Raw genomic sequence first — 16,171 nt, forward strand, 5'->3', positions numbered from 1 at the left:
TGCCATAATGTATGCATTTGGTTTTAATTATTGAATTCCTTCTATTGATTAGCAATATTAGCATGAAAACTTTTGTTATGTTGGTTGTACTGAGCACGACTTGCCTTGTTGCGGAGAATTCGTCAGAAAATCTGCTGCTACATCAACGAGATCCAGTGCCGCGTGTCTTATCTACCAAAATTAGACCGCAATGCCTGTAGAAAAAGGTCTGCAAGACATGTCAATAGGTAAAAAATGCAAACTTCTCATCTGAAAATAGGTTGAAGTTGTTTTATTTTCACATTAACGCAGCCGAAATCTTCACATCGGACAAGACGGGCAACGACGACACCGGCGATGGATCCGAGGCAAAGCCTTTCAAAACCGTGCTGCGGGCAATGCGACATGCCGGAAAAGAACCTTTCCCGACCATCTACGTCGACGCAAAAGACGCTTCAAAGGTATTTAAAAAAAAAAACATATTTTTCCATGTTTTCATACCAATTTATTTGCAGCAATACGAGCCAGCAGCAAAGTCGCAGTTAAAAAAAGTCCACAAGATTTGGGTTCGGGAGCAACACAAGAATGAAGACAAGGCCAAGAGGGAAGGGGAGGACGCTGAGAAGCGGGCCAAAAATCTGGAGGAGGCCAAGGCCATCACCATCAAGGAAGACTCAAGCCTGCCCAAGGCTGTGCAAACCAAAATTTACACATGTGAAAAATACAGAGGCTCCAGAATCAGGGTTTACGGGTGGGTCCATCGCCTCAGACGCCAAGGTTTGGCCGAAAAATTTTATAAAAAAAAATCTTTTATTCTAATGTATTGAACAGGCAAGGCTCTGATGTTTGTCACTTTGAGAGACGGCACCGGCTACTTGCAGTGTGTACTTAACGACCTGCTCTGCCAAACCTACGAAGCCGTCTTGCTCTCCACCGAAGCAGCAGTCCTCCTTTACGGAACCCTGCAGGCAGTTCCCGAAGGCAAAAATGTAATTTTGTTTCAATTGGTGCAATAAGATGTTTTTGTTTCATCATCAATTTTGTCACTTGCAGGCTCCAGGCGGTCATGAACTGCAAGTTGATTACTGGCAACTTGTTGGCCCCTCCCCGCCGGGTGGAGCTGACGCAATTCTGAACGAAGATGCAAACCCTGATGTGCAGCTTGATAACAGGCATATCATGATTAGAGGAGAAAATGTAAGCCTAGGCAATTTTAATATTGACATGAAACATTTACTCGACAAATTACATTTTCTGCCTTTTTAAATAAATTTAAATTCAAAAAATATTTGTTGCAAATTGAATTAATAAGGTAACACACCATAAATAATTATTTAAAAATAAGGCAAAAGAAAAGTGAAAACGGAGAAAATTATGCTCTTGAATAAATTTATGTATTTTTCATTTTACAGACATCAATGATTTTGAAGATGCGTTCTGTAGTGATGCAAGCTTTCCGCTCTCACTACTTTGACCGTGGGTACTTTGAGGTGACGCCTCCAACCCTGGTGCAGACCCAGGTCGAAGGTGGCTCCACCCTGTTTAAACTGAACTACTTTGGGTAATTTATTATTTTGAGTGTATAAGATGTAAAAAAATTAATTTTTCCCCTTTAGTGAGGAAGCGTACCTGACCCAAAGCTCACAGCTCTATCTGGAAACCTGCATTCCTGCGATGGGCGACGTCTTCTGCATCGCCGAGAGCTACCGCGCTGAGCAAAGCCGCACAAGACGTCACCTTGCTGAGTAAAAACTTAAATATCAAATGAATTTGGATATTAATTTTAAGAAAAAAATGCAGGTACACCCATATCGAGGGCGAGTGTCCTTTTATAACTTTTGAGGAATTGCTGGACCGCCTGGAGGATTTGGTTTGTGATGTTGTCCAAAGAGTGCTCGACTCTCCTTTTGGCTACATGGTGAAGGAGCTGAACCCGGACTTCAAGCCGCCCAAGAAACCCTTCCGCCGCATGAACTACTCCGAGGCCATCGAGTACCTCAAGGCCAACAACATCACAAAGGACGACGGAACTTTTTACGAGTTCGGAGAGGTAATCTTTAGACATATTTTGAAATAAATGAAAAAAACCTTTTTAATTAGGACATTCCTGAAATGCCTGAGCGTAAAATGACAGACAAGATCAACGAGCCAATCATGTTGTGCAGATTCCCGGCGGAAATCAAATCATTCTACATGGCGAAGTGCCCGGAGGACAAACGTCTTACGGAATCAGTAATTACTCCTCGATAATTTTTGGGTTTAAAATGCGTTACATAAAAAATCTTAGGTTGATGTGCTCCTTCCTGGAGTTGGAGAAATTGTGGGAGGCTCCATGCGTTCGTGGGACATGCAGGAGCTGCTCGATGGCTACAAGCGGGAGGGAATCGACCCCACCCCCTACTATTGGTACATTGACCAGGTAATTAAAATCATTCCAAGCCAAAGGCAGTTTTAAGGGTGGATTAATTTTGCAGAGGAAGTTTGGCTCCTGCCCCCACGGTGGCTACGGCCTTGGCCTTGAAAGGTTTTTGTGCTGGTTGCTGAACAGGTACCACATCCGAGAGGTCTGTCTGTACCCCCGCTTCTTGGAACGCTGCAAACCATAAGGATGCCTATTTATTAAAAAAACTTACATTTCCTGCTGTTTTGCAAATTCGATTTGCATATGTTGTTTTGTAAAAGTTTGAGAAAAAATAACCCCTTTTTCATCTTATTTTGCATCGGAGCTCTCCTTGGAGGAAAATAAAAATACATTTTCATTTGGAATGGTTGTTTTTAATTTAAGTGATGCAATTTATTTATTTATCATGGGAGCATAATTATATAATTGTTTATCACATTAGACACAGACATTATTTGAATTATATTTTGTAAAGGAGATGAAAACTATTTGAATCTGGAGCGATTTCGTCTGCTCGGGATGCCTTGGGTGGCGATTTGCACCTCTTCAATAAAAGCAGACGAATTCAGAATTGTGGTGCCGCCCAAAATAATACGCACTCCAGGAAAGTCTTTGTTCATTTGATTGACAATGTACGCCTCTTCATAAGTTGCACCGCCAACCACAAAAACTATCACATTCTGAGGCCTGTAAATAGTTAAAAAATGAATTAAACAAACAATTTGAAAAATATAGAACTTACTTCCGCATTGTGCTGCTGCCAAGATAAGGGAATAGATTATCTTTAAGTCTTCCCTTAATCAGCTCTTCAAGGGTATCTTTCAAGAGAGGGCTGTGCTGAGTGAAAACATTATCTACCCCTTTCAGACCCTATTAAAAAAAAAATTAAACATTAAGCTTTCGAAGAGAGGAGCATTTTACCTTCAGCTTTTTAGTGACTATATTTTTAACATTGTTGACATCTGTGACGTCAACCTGGGTGCCAAAAAGGTCACATTGCCTTGCATGTTGCCCTCCGTACTCCAGCATGCTGTAAACCATCTGCAGTCAAAGAAATAATTAATCTATTGAACATAATTAATAATGTAAAATCAATCACCTTGCACCTCTGCTCGTCAATTCCTCGCTTTTTCAAAGCGTCCATTAAATTAACAAGAGCATTGTTGCTCTGCTTTTCGTACTTGAGAGCGTACAACATGACCAGTCGTAGTGCATCCTCGTCTCGAACCGCACTGTCCGCCAAAATCTGCTTCAAACTCTGAGCAAAAATATTAAAAGAATTAAGATCTACATAAATGTAATCTTCTCACAGTGAGCTGTTGGGCATGGTCGTTTCTGCAGGCAATTTCCTGCTCTGCGACGGAAACATTCATCAGCCGGTGCTTTCCAACTTTTGAGGATAGTTCTCCAACAACTGTTACGTGTTTGGCTACAGTGCCTGACATTTTCTGATAAAAAAATTTACTGTAAGATTGAACCTGGTGGGAAAAAAACTTCTCACTTTAAACTGGGGGTAGTTTTCTACAAACGCTTTCATGTCAGAAATGCTTTCGACTTTCTGTGTGCTTTTGGCCTTTTTTTGAAACTCGTCCATCAAAGTTTTTATTTTCTGTGCTGTGTCACCAAAGTTGCTGTAGAGGTTCTGAAAAAATAAAATATACTTAGATCAAGAACTTTAAATCAAAGAATTAGCAAACTTGGGCATAGAATTCATCATTTTCAGCAGACAAAACAACTTCCTTCAATTCATCGGACACTCCTGGTACGTCTGCCAAACTGACCCGGTTGTTGGTGATGGTCAGCAATTCATGCACCATGGCTTGATACGTCCACTGAAGAGGATTTAATTGAAATTTATATTATTGAGATCATTTTAAGACAGGCACCTGAAAAAGAAGAGGGGTGACAGCATCATCTCGACGATCCAAAACGAGCAGAATTGTGGCCGAATCCGTTTCGTTTCTGAACTCAAACAGGGACGATTCTTTGGACAGAATTTCTCTGACTTTGTCGGCCAGCCTCCTACAGAGGTCTGAATTTGCTTGGAACCTGATGAAAGGGTTTCTCTTTAGCGAGAGCAGCAGGGCTGTGATTCCTTGGGCGGTCCTCAAGAGGTTGTACGAACGCCACTGCAGACCTTTTATTCAAAGTTTAAGGTTTCTGTTGTTGCTGGGAATTTAAATCAACTTACCTTCAGCGTATCCTTTGATACTAATGGAAAACAAGCTGGGCGACAGCGGAATGAAGTCTGCGTAAAACTCCTGCACCTCTCGAACAGACTCCATCACATCGGACTCTGCCAGTTTCTTCAAATCAGCCTTTGATAAAATATTACTAAAATCTAAGAGAATATTTTATTTTTTAACTGTTGGAATTTTCTTTTTTCAATACATACATAAATAATAAACTCCGTATTTTGGCTCCTGCAGTTCTTTTGCAAGATAGGCGACGTTTTCGCTGGTGGGTCGCACAAAAGCTATGCACTTCAGGTGCTTCATTTGTTCCTGGTTGCTGGCTACGTCGATTCGCTCGAACAGGAAAACTTCCTTTTGTAGAATTTCTGACTGACTGTATGCCATGCTCACAATGCCAGTCTAAATTTAAATTTTTTTTAAATAAATCTTTATTTATATAGGTGCAGAAACAATAATAATATAATTACAGTGTCTTTGTCCATCAAGAGTAACTTCATGCCTGGACCAGACTCCTCGCACATCTTTGCGATGTACAAACGGACCGCTTGTAAAACGTTCATGGTTATTTTATCTGTGAGTTCTCTCAATATATATGAAGTAAAAAATATTTTCGCTGACTTCAAATAACCATTTTATCCAGCAACCTTCAAAATCTGATGGAAACAAACAAAATCTATGTAAAATTTTGCCCTGTGTCTTTGAGTTCCACGCCCACCGCCCACCAACAACCACACCCCTCTAAAAAATGTGAATGTTGTGGATTTTGGAAAGGAGCTGCAAAGATGAACTCGTATCGGTGCTCTCATTGGAGTATGGATTTGAATTCCAGGTAATCAAAAATGGCTGCCAAAACTCCTTTGTTTAACCCAGATAATTTACTCCACCAACGAGAAACGAGAGAAAAAGAAATAATAATTTTTAAGTCGCAACTCGCAACAGCGTTTTACGAGTCACCAACCACGAGCGAGTTTGTGAAATATGGCTTAGTTTGCGAATAGTTTTGCTTTTTGTAAGAAAAGTGCTGAGATTCGAGTTTTTGGCTCCGATATGGGTATTTTGGATGTTTGATGAGAGAACTGAAGTTGATGATGGCCGAGGCAATCTCGGACGGCGACTTGGGTGCGGACAGCGCTGAGGAGGGCGAAATTCGCGACTCGGACGAAGAGAAAGCGTTGAGAAAGAGCGAGCCTGAGCAACGAAGGCATGAAATCTGATGACCTTTGCGTCATATTAATTTGTAAAATTAACCTGGAAAATTTTATAGGGTTCGACCAACGCGGTCACCACCGCGTTCGACACATCGCAGCAGAGTGGACAAACGGCGGCCAAAGGCACCACCACCTCCGCCTAGACGTCGCAAAAGACGACGAGAGGAAGAGAAAGAAGATGACGAAGACGACGTTGATGCTCAAATTGCCAAGACGCGTCGCCGTCGGCAACTTGTTGAGGCCACTCTGCCTCTGCACGTGGAAAAGCAGCCTGACGTTCCTGCAGAAGACGAGGTTTTTTTTTATTTAATTGGGCAATTTTTCTGAAAATTATTTAAATAAAAATGTGCAGATTGAAGAGGTTCCAGTGCCTCCAAAAACCTTTGAATTAGTACAAATAGATGATGAGGACGCTCTTCCACCAGTTACCAATGGGGGGAGGGTGGAGGAGGACAACGAGAGGGAGAACGAGCTTCTTCAGCTAAGACTTGTTGCCCTGAAAAGCAGCCTGGAGGCAAAGTGGGGCCACAAGAAGCGGGCCAGCCGGATCGACGAGCCCTACAGTCCCACTGGGCCTCTGGAGCCCGTGGAGGGTGTTGAAGAACTTGATTCGCCCGCTCCTAGTCCTCCTCAGAGTCCCTCTTCACTCTCCGGCCGCGAGTCTGAGGAGGATGAAGAGACTCTTCGACTGACGCTGCTTCAGCAGATAAATAAAAATTCTGCGGAAGCTTCGGAGGACAAAGAAAACGACGATTGCCATGTCGAGAGTTCAAATGTCGAGGGCGCCACAATGGGCCCTCCACTTCCTAAGTCTGACAATTCCATTTCTCAAGGTTTAAAATCAGTTTAACCAAAATTTTAATATTTAACTAAGAAATTATTTTAAGGTGCTGTGAATAACTCGAGCAACACTCCAAATGGTGGAAGGTTCATAATATCCATAGGTCCAGATTCGAGTGACTCTGAGTCTGAAAGGTAGGTTGATGAAGAATTTAAAAAACTTAAAATATTTTGTTTGTATTTTAGTGATAGAGATTCGGCTCAAACTTCGGGGTCAGATATAGACGAGATGTTGAAAAAGTTGAGACAAACTGTAGAGCAGCCTAAGACTAAAGCAACGCCCTCGCCAAGAAGTCGCACAAACGGAAATCTTAGGAAGTCGCCTGCCAGGCAAATGACTCCCATAACCAAAAATAATCCATTAGTGAGATTTAATAAGATTTCTTTTGTTTAATTGATTTTACAATTTGTAACTTGTCAGTCTGCGCTTCCGAAGAGTCGCCAGGCAGAGTACTTGAGGTTGAAGGCGTTGCTGAAGAAAAAGGAAGAGTTGCGACGGCAGCGAATACAAAAAGCAGCAGACAAAAAGGAGGCGGCCAAAAATGAGCCAAGTTTGCCCTCCTTGAGTGCCCTGAGCCAGGCTCTTCCCCTGCTCTCCGAAGAGCAAAGATTTGCAAGTCTGCAAACTTTGGAAGCCGACTACGAAAGCCAACGGTTGGTTATTATATATAGAGAACAAAATAAATTTATTCATTTACAAATTTAGAGAGCGGAGTAAAGAGCAAAATGAGCGTCTGGCTGCTATGGTTGAGCGGCTGGACAGCAACAAAAGTGCGCAGCAGGAGGCGACGGCGGAGGCCGAGGCAGCTGAGACTCAGCAGCGGGAGCAGGAGGCCAGAATTGCCCTCCTGCGCCGCCAGCTGGCCGAGGCTGAGGCGGCCGCCGCGGCCACTGCTGAACAGATCAACGCGGTCTCTGCTAAACAGAAGCAGCTCAAGCTCGAGGCAAGTAAAGTTCGGGAGAGGGGTTGATAAATCTTAAAAAAATCCCCTCTCCCTTGCACAAGTGACAAAGTGTTCTTTTAATCTCAACTTATATCTAGAAGTAGAGGACCTTTTCAGGGCTTATTTCAAAAATAAAAATTTTAGAATCTCGAAATTTTTTATTATGTTAAATATTCATTCATATAAAGCAATGAATTAATTTTTTTTTTTTAATTGCAAAATTGCTCTTCTAACAAATGACTCTTTTTTTTATTGAGACTTGGAAGGTCTGCTGGAACTTATTTTTTAGTGAAGCTCGTCTTTTTGGAAGTTAAGGGCCTGTCGCCTTTGAGCAGAAATGTCTGATTCCGATAAACAAATCCACAGGAGGCGGCGCTGGAGGCATCGGTGGGTGCTGCCCGCGTGGAGGCGGCGCGCCTCAGGGCGGGCTGCGCCCTGCTGCGCGAGGCGTGTGCCCAGGCGCGCGGGGACAACGAAGTGAGGGTGCTGGAGCAGCAGCTGGACGTGCTGGGCGCCATGACCAGCGGCCCCCTGTCCTACCAAAGTCCCCTCGACCACATCAGGCACGCCTTCCCTCCTTCCCCATCCCCTAATAACAATCAGTCACCCTTCGATTTCAGGGTCGCTTCTGCGGGCGCCCTCGACCCTCACCGAGAGGTGTGTCCGGACTTCCTCAGCGGCACCTGTTCCCGCGGCAACTTCTGCGCTTTGCAGCATCCTTGAGAGAAAAAGAGTAAGTATGCTCAGTCCTTTTCCAGGTCAATATATTTCAGTGCCTTCCTGCTCAAGCCTTCGATATATTGTGTAACGACGAGAATTCATTTTGTATTACTTTTTAATGTCATTTTGTGCTAAATAATGTGATGCCAAATAAAGACAAGCCAGAGATATAGTTTGAAAATGCGGATTTTATTTTAAATCGTGCCTGTATGATATAAAAAAATGGAGAAAATTACATCATCTAAGTCATTCTCTTTCTTTGCGTTTTTTGTGTTCTCTTTTAGAACTGCCACTATTGGAACTTTTTTCACTTCTTTGTCTGTGGTTAGAGTGATTCGGTTCTTTTCTGTCTCTGGATTTGGGCCCCAAACTTTCCGTCCTCCGTTTCTTGTTCTCCGGGGACCGAGATCTTCTCCTTTTGTAGTCTGAATGTTGACGACGATTGGAATTATTGTGTTGAGCAAGTGTGTTGACCAGAAAGCGTTTGTTGGTCTTCAAGAGGGGACCTTTCTTCCACCCTGAAGGTCCGACTTCTGACGCTCTCACCGCACCCTTGGCGGCCTCTCGAAGGATTTCTTCTACGGCACGTCTGAGAAATTGAAATTTTAAAACAATTAAGGAGACAAGATCAGTAAAATTGTACTTTTCCAACTCGTCGTCCTTGTCTGTCGACGCCATACTCGCGAAAACAAGTTTCAAAAAGGGAGTTTTCTAAAATTTACGAACGATTAAAATTTGGAGTTTGTTTCGAATACAAGATCTTGAAGATCTTTGTATGTCAAAAACAAATTGAAGGAAATTTCCCGAAAATTTTCTCTTGTTTACGTGTTTATTTTGATAAAATTAGTGCAGCCAACTGAACGCGGGTAAAATGTTGGTACTCCTGCAGCAAAAGCTCTTTGGTCGGTCGGCCATGTTTTGCGAGTCGTAAAAAAAGCTCTTGGCGTTCTCTTCTCTTCTCTCTTGCAACGACCACGTGTCGGCAGAGTCGCTTTCAAGAAAATGGCTCCTAAGAAGACAGCCCCAAAACCCGCGGCCGCGGGCTCCAGCAAGGCCGAAGAGAAAAAGAAACCGGCCGCTCCTAAGGAGAAGGCGACCAAGGAAGGAAAGGTCGAAAAGAAAACAGCAAAACCCGCCGCGAAACCGGCGGCCAAGCCCGCCAAGCCGGTGGTCAAAAAGGTCGACAAGGCAAAGAAAGATGCTGCCAAGACCAAGTCCAAATCGGCCACCAAGAAGGCCGCTATCACCAAGGCTAAGAAAGTGCAGACCAAGGTTTGAGTTTTTTTTTTCAATTCTTGAGAGGACGGGGCATTAATTTTTTGCAAATCCAGGTGATCAAGGGCGCATTTGGCACGAGAGTGAGGAAAATCAGGACCTCCGTCAAATTCCACCGGCCGCACACATTCCGGCCTCCGCGCAATCCCAAATATCCTAGGAAATCGGTGCCTAGGAGAGACAGGTGAGAGTTTATTTTATAAATTAATCCGTTTTGAAAGTTCCTGTGATGAATTTTTGTGTGGGAATCTCTTTGATTTTACGAAATGAAAACAAACATTTGACACTTTCTGAGGCATGGCGGCCATTAGTGTCACATATTGCACCCAGTTTGTCCACATTGTTTACACCTTTGTCTTTATTTTTCCTTCAGAATGGATGCCTTCAATGTCATCAAGTACCCCCTGACCACTGAAGCTGCAATGAAGAAGATTGAGGACTCGAATACTTTGGTGTTCTTGGTACACACGAAGGCAAACAAGCACCACATCAAGAGTGCGGTCAAGAAGTTGTACAAGATCAACGTTGCCAAGGTCAATACCCTGATCAGGCCGGACGGCAAGAAGAAGGCCTACGTCAAACTGGCGCGTGACTACGACGCCCTTGACGAGGCCAACAAGATCGGCATCATCTAAATTCTGATTTGTCCCCTTCTGCTAAATATAAACCCTTCTTTCACAAAATAACAATTTAATTTTGTGCTTTCCAAAGTTGAATTCTTTTTTTTATTATAATTTTGGCTTAACAAATACAATGTTTCGGCATCTTTTAATTTCAAGGAGTTTATCAAGTTTATAATATTGAAACAATATGCTTATTCATTTAAAAAGGTTTTATTACAAAGTGAAAAAGTAATGCCTTATTTATAATGCTACTTGGAGCCACTAATGTGGAAATTCATGCAATAACCCGACCTATTTATATGAGGGTTCTTCCTTCCAAAGGCCGAGGTCAAGCCCTGGCAGGGAGGCGCAGTTGACCAACTTGTTCCTGCAAGGAATAGCAAATCAAATTCTCAAGTAAATCAGAAAATGCGCCAAAATTACTTTTCCGTAATGAGGTGCAGGGCATCGGGTTGAATCTCCTCGATGTAGTCCGAGTTGACGCAGACCAACTTGGCCAGGGTGACCTTCTTGATGGAGGCGATTTGGTCTGCAAGAGGACAAAATTGATCAGAAAAATCAGGGTCAGTGGAATATTGTGGGGTCGAACCTTCGGAGAAGGAGTGGGGCATGCCCTTATGCTCGAAGAAGTACTTGTCGCCGACCCTGCTGCGGTAGAACTGCTCGCCTGCGATGCACCTCAGGGTGGGGCCAAACAGCGCGTCCTTGACGTGCGTCTCGAGGAAGGCGACGGTCAGGTCGAGGTCGTCCACGTGCTTGTACATGTAGGCCAGTTTTTCGATGAACTCGGGCGCGATCAAGTCGGCGAGGTCGTCAAAGTACTTGGCCCTCGGCAGGCCGCACATGGCCCGGTAGTCGTTGTAGCCGCGCAGTCCGTGGTCACGTGACCGCTGAATGTCGAAGCTCTCCAGGTCCAGACCCCAGGGTTTGCCGTCGCGGAACAGGAACCACGTGATCTAAATTTCACCGATGACAACAGAGATAATTAATTAAAGTTTAGAGTCTTATAAAAAAGCATTATTTTAATCCAAAACGTAATCTGGAAGTTTTTTTTAAATATAGTAATCTTAATTCTTTCGCATATTTCATTACCACATTTAACTACATCAAATTTTATTAATTTTTTTATAATTCAAATTTTTTTAATTGTTCTAGAATATTTTCATTTTCTATGAAATTGAAATTCACCTCATGAGAGTAGAACTTATCGGCCTTTTGCATGGGCGACGTGCACATTCCTCTGATGTAGTAGTCCAAGAGTGGACCCTGTTCAAGAATAGCCGGACATTCAAAGTGGTCGCTCATGCGAGTGGAGCCGTTGTAATAGTGGCCAGGGCCGTAAAGTCTGGAATTTTGATCAAAATTAATAGATGGTTTATTTTTTATTTTTACAATCAACAGTATTATATCAATAAAAAATACCATTCTGGGAATATCATTTCAATTAAAAATCAACAGCAATTTAGATTTTTTTATATCCAAATGGAAAAACCATCATTTCCAGTTATTTTTTTAATCCTTTTGTTATTATTTCACGATGGGAACGGAAAACGAGGAATGCAAAATGCAAATATTGGAAAATTGTTAGAGGGGGCCACGCAGGTTGCATAGCTCGCTTCGCTGCAGGCGCTTGTACTAGTGATAAAAATTTCGCCGCCAAACTTGGCCGATCCCTTTGCTTATTTTTCCTTAATTTTTTAATTTATTTGAAGAAACTCACTCGCTGAAACTGTGGATGGTCGAGTGCTGGTAGCGGAAGGCGGCCGTGGCGTGTTCGTTGAGCACGTTGGGACTGACATAGGCGTCGTAGCCGCTCTTCGCGTTGTACCCTTCCTTGCCGTTGACAATGTTGTGTGCCGCCACGAAGTCCTCGCCTGCGCATATTCAAAACAAATTAAATTGTTTATGCTACGGAGTCAGAGAAAGGAAAGGAGAAAACAATGGTTCCTCGTTAGCAAAATCCAGCCACTTTTTGCATGAGAGAAAGAAAAATGAAAGAGAGAACTTTAAGGAGAAGCGAGATTTTTTAGTTTTTTAGGCCAGCTAGGATAAATTTGAAAAAATAGTCACCATTTTATTGGCTCGAAAGGAGTCATTTTCATGTATAAATTAATGTTGATTGTGTTTTTATTTTAGTTTTCATTGAAAATAAAAAAATTTAAATTAACAAAATGAAAAATTGTAAATTTAGGGCTAAAAATTAATTCCATCAAAGAAATCATTAAGAATATTTAAACGAATAAGAAATGGAATTGAAAAATTAATTTAAAAAAGTGAAAATCAGGAAAAAGAGATAGAAAAAACCTGAAAGATCATAAATAGAAGCTCAATTTTCATTTTAGTAGCAAATTTTGTGTGTAAATTTAATTGAAATGGCGTTTTATTTTTTTTAATCAACATTAATTGTACAAGCCTCATTTGACCAAACTTGATTTTTATAATTTTGTTGTTCAATGGTTTATGAATGTGGAAATTAATAAAAAAAAAATTTGCAGAAATTTGTGATTATTATTTTTTTTTTACAAAACTTTTGATACTATTTTGGCGTAAAATTTGAAGTTTTGGGTTTAACTATTGGTTTTTTTTTAGGGACAAATTTTTCACTTTTTAACCCTAAGAAATTTCGCGCATCTCCCTTCTACATCTGTGACAGGGAAATAACAAACTCTTAAGCAAACAAACAAGTAAAGTAAAAACTGTTTGTATATGCGAGACTTTTTGATTTCTTCTTTTGTATAAAATTTTGATCTCACCGAGGGCGATGGGGAGGTACTCGTCGTAGACGATGTGCTGGTAGACGGCGACGAGGATGCGGCGCGTCTCGTGGAAGAGCCGCTCGTCGTCCCAGTGGCCGTTGATCTTGTACAGCTCGGACGCGATCCGGTTGTGGTCCCTGAGGAAGAGGATGTGCAGCAAGGCGAGACCCGGGTTCTGGTTGATGCGGGCGTCGCCGCCCTTGTAGCACGCCGAGGCCGGACAATCCTTGTTGCAGGCCGTCTTCATGGTGGTGTGCGTGGGCAGGACCACGCGGCCGTCGCGATACGTGTACGCCAACAGGCCGCCCTTGCCCAGCCGCAGCGAGTTCGCCTCCTGCTCGCTGTTGCCGTACACGTGCGACAGGTCGATGAAGTGGCTCACCGTGTTCATCTACATAAAAAGTTTAATTAAATTGCTAAAATAAATTTCAGAAAAAAATTAAATATGGAGCAAATCTGCACAAATAAAAAAAATGAATAATTATGCGTTTCTCCCTCTCTAGATTAGATTTTCACACTAATTTTATTTCCAATTTCTACAATTTTGATTTGAATAGGAAGAAAATCTGCATCTATATAAATAAAATAAAATATTTAAAATTAAATTCACTCCTCTAGAGTAGATTTTTTTAGTCGTTCAAACGCTATTTTAAAATCAATGTGATTTTTTAAACATCGTGCTTTTTTAAAAGTTCTGAAATTTTGAATTCTGATATAAAAAGACATGCTGAATCTTTTGGTGATCTTGGAATTCTTGGACTTTTTTCAGGTTGCAATTGCGAAAAAAAATTATTAAAAAAAAATTATTAGCCGAGTCTAATAAAATCAAAGTTTGAACAAGTTTTAAATAAATCTCAAAAGTTATAAATTTTATCTAAAAAAACTGATTTTTTTTAGTGCTTTGTGTAATTTTCCAACCTGTTCAGCTGGGCCGAGCCTGCAGTCGGGGTGGGCGACCGTCATCGAGCGGACGAAATTCATGCACCTCTGCCCGAAGTAGGAGAAGAAGGGGTCGTCGTGCGGGATCAGAATGGGGTAGCACGCGTGGTGCATCATTTCGGGCGGCAGAGCTCCGGAGTTGTCTGGCGTGCAGCACTGCACACCTTGGTCGCCTACATTTTTCCAATTATTAATTTAAAATTTAAATAAATTGCGGTTTCTACCGTAGTGAGGTTTGGAGGACATGGACATGTCGTGCGAGATGAACTGACCGAACTGCATGAACATGACTGTCCATAAGTCGTCAGGGGCGAACTTGTCGTCAAACAGGACGGCGCTGATTTTACGCGCCGACGGCAGGTAACCTCCGTAGACGCTTCGGCGTGGGTAGGAAACGCCTGAAATAATCATAATTTCTTATTTAACTAACTTTTTGAGTCCTTCCTGAGACAATTCTAAATGGTCCACAGGAACAAAAATTTTGGATCGAAATATAATTTTATAGAATAAAATTTGTATTTTGTAAAGATGCAGAGATAAAAAAACAATGAAAGATTTAAATTATTTCAAATTTTAGCATTAGCGCATTTTTTTTCAGATATTGTGAGCATTCAAATATATTTGAACTCGGCTTTCCTTACATCTTTTGAATTGAAACTTATTGAAGGAAGAAAAAGAGCTGCGCCACAAGAAATGATATTCAGTTTCCTTCCTTATTTTTATTTAGTCGAAGTTTCAATTTCAGATTCATTTGTGAAGTTTTAAATTTCAAAGTTTGGTATCGGATAAAATAATGGAAATTTTTTGAATTTGGAGTGGAATTAGGAGTATTAAGTATGAAATCTGACCATCAGAGTAAGCGGGGGCGAGGAGTCGGTTGAAGGCGGTCTTGGCCTGGCCCCAGCGCGGGTACTTGGGGTTGTTGCAGGAGCCGTCGAAGGTTCGGAACTTGGTGGCGTAGCCGCTGGGGCAGTAGACGGGCGGCGCGCACACCTTGTACGGGCCGGGCATGTAGCCCTGACTCAGCAGGTACTCCGTGAACGTGTTCGGCGTTTTGCCGTTCCTAAAACAATCCTGATGACTAATTGCAATTTCAGCGAAATCAGCGCAAAATGCACTGACACGTCTCAAGAGCTCAACGACTTTTTGCAAAACTGCCAAAAATTATTCTTAAAAAAAAAAAAAAAAAAAATGATTTAATTTTCTATTCATTCCTGTAAAATAAAAAGAGCGGAATTTAATTTAAATTTTTTTATTTTATTTTAATTTTATATATTTTAACTTCTCACGCGTATCCGCCGTAGCTGCCGTATCCCATGCTGTTCCTGTAGGCGGCGGTGGCCTCGAGGACTCCGAGCGACAGGTGGTAAAGCTGCAGCTTGTCGTCGCCCTGTTGGTACGGCGCTCTTTTCGCCACAACCCCCGATTCCTTGGCGCCCCCGTTCTCCCGCTTCTGCAGCGGCTCGCAACCCTTCCCTGCACATTCTGCAAAAAAATCACAAAAATGATGAAAAAAAGCTAAAGAAAAACTTCAAGATTAGTTTTGATGATAGTTTTTGTCTGCATTAGCATTGCTTTTTATATGTAATTTCCAAAAAGGAATCGTAAGAAAAAATTTAATTTATTTGGACAACTCAAATTTTGAAAATCAATATTTCCTGTATGGGAATTTTCTGAACCAATTTTTTCCCTCAAATTTGGCTGAATTGATCTAAATTAAATAACGTAATCAATCTCAACATCAAAATTTACATGATAAAATAAATTAAAAAAAAAATGAACAAATTAATTACCTGGTTTTTCCCGTTTGTGCTTTTCAGTGGCGTTTGTGTGGGCGTCGAGCGGCCGAATCGTCTCTTGGGCGCCGCTCAGCACCGCCAGGCACAAAAGCAGCAACGCGCTTAAGTCCATTTCGTCGACTGACCTGCTCGCCCTCGGGCCACCGGCGACGGCGACCGCTCTCTGCTGACGACGCCCTTTTGCAGACTCGTTGCTCAACCTTTCGCGTGCCTCGCGGCTGAGTCAATCCGAAAACTGTTTCACCAAAGTTTTGGCAACAAATTTTGTTTTACGTTCGATTTAATTGCGAAATTGCATAACGTACGTGTGGCCAATGTGTCGTTTCAAAGTCCACATTGCAGATTGATCTAATTTATTTTAAAATTTTATTTTATGTCCTCCCCGTATTCACGTAATATCACTTAATTTCACACAAAAAGAGTCCAGCAAGCTATTTTTTTTTAAAGGGATTAAAAATTTAAAAAAAGTAATAGTTGCAAAATGTCTTTATA

General features: G+C 41.8%; 6 protein-coding genes across 9 annotated transcripts; 3 read left to right on the forward strand and 3 right to left on the reverse strand.

Moving 5' to 3' along the window:
- The first annotated feature begins 88 nt into the window (after positions 1-88).
- On the forward strand, positions 89-2,745 carry LOC132196236 (asparagine--tRNA ligase, cytoplasmic). The gene is made up of 11 exons (XM_059618746.1): positions 89-227; positions 292-440; positions 495-756; positions 811-968; positions 1,033-1,176; positions 1,392-1,540; positions 1,596-1,724; positions 1,780-2,029; positions 2,080-2,211; positions 2,267-2,398; positions 2,454-2,745. Exons 1-11 carry the CDS (start codon positions 191-193, stop codon positions 2,583-2,585), a joined length of 1,674 nt encoding a protein of 557 aa, XP_059474729.1. The 5' UTR covers positions 89-190; the 3' UTR covers positions 2,586-2,745.
- Positions 2,745-5,307, reverse strand: LOC132196235 (vacuolar protein sorting-associated protein 45). Of its 2 annotated transcripts, XM_059618745.1 has the most exons (12): positions 5,204-5,295; positions 5,043-5,146; positions 4,776-4,974; positions 4,572-4,721; positions 4,267-4,517; positions 4,078-4,212; positions 3,882-4,022; positions 3,691-3,828; positions 3,480-3,638; positions 3,302-3,421; positions 3,123-3,250; positions 2,745-3,067 (listed from the first exon to the last, which is right to left on the reverse strand). In XM_059618745.1, the coding sequence occupies exons 2-12, from the start codon at positions 5,133-5,135 to the stop codon at positions 2,866-2,868; spliced, it is 1,716 nt and encodes a 571-aa protein (XP_059474728.1). In that variant the 5' UTR covers positions 5,136-5,146; positions 5,204-5,295; the 3' UTR covers positions 2,745-2,865. The 2 variants fall into 2 exon arrangements, with proteins under 2 accessions (XP_059474728.1, XP_059474727.1); XM_059618744.1 differs by having other exon boundaries at positions 5,043-5,307.
- Positions 4,743-8,462, forward strand: LOC132196234 (ABC transporter F family member 4-like). 3 transcript variants are annotated; one of them, XM_059618743.1, is made up of 10 exons: positions 4,744-5,148; positions 5,216-5,776; positions 5,840-6,077; positions 6,136-6,616; positions 6,671-6,758; positions 6,810-6,987; positions 7,045-7,277; positions 7,330-7,567; positions 7,934-8,130; positions 8,188-8,462. In XM_059618743.1, exons 2-10 carry the CDS (start codon positions 5,643-5,645, stop codon positions 8,288-8,290), a joined length of 1,890 nt encoding a protein of 629 aa, XP_059474726.1. In that variant the 5' UTR covers positions 4,744-5,148; positions 5,216-5,642; the 3' UTR covers positions 8,291-8,462. The 3 variants fall into 3 exon arrangements, with proteins under 3 accessions (XP_059474724.1, XP_059474726.1, XP_059474725.1); XM_059618741.1 differs by having other exon boundaries at positions 4,743-5,148; positions 7,934-8,462; XM_059618742.1 differs by lacking the exon at positions 4,744-5,148 and having other exon boundaries at positions 5,212-5,776; positions 7,934-8,462.
- Positions 8,458-9,152, reverse strand: LOC132196238 (protein POLR1D-like). Its single transcript, XM_059618748.1, has 2 exons — positions 8,931-9,152; positions 8,458-8,876 (listed from the first exon to the last, which is right to left on the reverse strand). Exons 1-2 carry the CDS (start codon positions 8,963-8,965, stop codon positions 8,534-8,536), a joined length of 378 nt encoding a protein of 125 aa, XP_059474731.1. The 5' UTR covers positions 8,966-9,152; the 3' UTR covers positions 8,458-8,533.
- An 84-nt stretch (positions 9,153-9,236) lies between these two features.
- LOC132196237 (large ribosomal subunit protein uL23) lies at positions 9,237-10,413 on the forward strand. The gene is made up of 3 exons (XM_059618747.1): positions 9,237-9,559; positions 9,619-9,746; positions 9,936-10,413. Exons 1-3 carry the CDS (start codon positions 9,290-9,292, stop codon positions 10,195-10,197), a joined length of 660 nt encoding a protein of 219 aa, XP_059474730.1. The 5' UTR covers positions 9,237-9,289; the 3' UTR covers positions 10,198-10,413.
- Positions 10,377-15,834, reverse strand: LOC132196233 (peroxidase-like). The gene is made up of 11 exons (XM_059618739.1): positions 15,674-15,834; positions 15,170-15,365; positions 14,729-14,943; positions 14,105-14,278; positions 13,860-14,053; positions 12,939-13,332; positions 11,906-12,059; positions 11,374-11,530; positions 10,775-11,141; positions 10,609-10,714; positions 10,377-10,552 (listed from the first exon to the last, which is right to left on the reverse strand). Exons 1-11 carry the CDS (start codon positions 15,789-15,791, stop codon positions 10,477-10,479), a joined length of 2,151 nt encoding a protein of 716 aa, XP_059474722.1. The 5' UTR covers positions 15,792-15,834; the 3' UTR covers positions 10,377-10,476.
- Positions 15,835-16,171: the final 337 nt, after the last annotated feature.

The sequence above is a fragment of the Neocloeon triangulifer genome, unplaced genomic scaffold (genome assembly GCF_031216515.1).
Source record: "Neocloeon triangulifer isolate White Clay Creek 2 clone unplaced genomic scaffold, ASM3121651v1 ptg000011l, whole genome shotgun sequence".
Classification (NCBI taxonomy): Eukaryota; Metazoa; Arthropoda; class Insecta; order Ephemeroptera; family Baetidae; genus Neocloeon; species Neocloeon triangulifer.

Coding starts and splice junctions, on each gene's coding strand:
- LOC132196236 (XM_059618746.1), top strand. CDS start 191: ATGCCTGTAGAAAAAGGTCTGCAAGACATGTCAATAG. Junction 969..1,032: donor CAGTTCCCGAAGGCAAAAAT/GTAATTTTGTTT, acceptor TGTCACTTGCAG/GCTCCAGGCGGTCATGAACT. Junction 1,177..1,391: donor TCATGATTAGAGGAGAAAAT/GTAAGCCTAGGC, acceptor TTCATTTTACAG/ACATCAATGATTTTGAAGAT.
- LOC132196235 (XM_059618744.1), bottom strand. CDS start 5,135: ATGAACGTTTTACAAGCGGTCCGTTTGTACATCGCAAAGATGTGCGAG. Junction 4,023..4,077: donor ATGATGAATTCTATGCCCAA/GTTTGCTAATTC, acceptor TTATTTTTTCAG/AACCTCTACAGCAACTTTGG. Junction 3,829..3,881: donor AAAACTACCCCCAGTTTAAA/GTGAGAAGTTTT, acceptor TTTTTTTATCAG/AAAATGTCAGGCACTGTAGC.
- LOC132196234 (XM_059618741.1), top strand. CDS start 5,643: ATGAGAGAACTGAAGTTGATGATGGCCGAGGCAATCTCGGACGGCGAC. Junction 7,278..7,329: donor GCCGACTACGAAAGCCAACG/GTTGGTTATTAT, acceptor TTACAAATTTAG/AGAGCGGAGTAAAGAGCAAA. Junction 7,568..7,933: donor AGAAGCAGCTCAAGCTCGAG/GCAAGTAAAGTT, acceptor ACAAATCCACAG/GAGGCGGCGCTGGAGGCATC.
- LOC132196238 (XM_059618748.1), bottom strand. CDS start 8,965: ATGGCGTCGACAGACAAGGACGACGAGTTGGAAAA. Junction 8,877..8,930: donor AAGGACGACGAGTTGGAAAA/GTACAATTTTAC, acceptor TCAATTTCTCAG/ACGTGCCGTAGAAGAAATCC.
- LOC132196237 (XM_059618747.1), top strand. CDS start 9,290: ATGGCTCCTAAGAAGACAGCCCCAAAACCCGCGGCCGCGGGCTCCAGC. Junction 9,560..9,618: donor CTAAGAAAGTGCAGACCAAG/GTTTGAGTTTTT, acceptor TTGCAAATCCAG/GTGATCAAGGGCGCATTTGG. Junction 9,747..9,935: donor TCGGTGCCTAGGAGAGACAG/GTGAGAGTTTAT, acceptor TTTTTCCTTCAG/AATGGATGCCTTCAATGTCA.
- LOC132196233 (XM_059618739.1), bottom strand. CDS start 15,791: ATGGACTTAAGCGCGTTGCTGCTTTTGTGCCTGGCGGTGCTGAGCGGC. Junction 13,333..13,859: donor GGCTCGGCCCAGCTGAACAG/GTTGGAAAATTA, acceptor CTTTTTATGTAG/ATGAACACGGTGAGCCACTT. Junction 11,142..11,373: donor ATAAGTTCTACTCTCATGAG/GTGAATTTCAAT, acceptor GGTGAAATTTAG/ATCACGTGGTTCCTGTTCCG.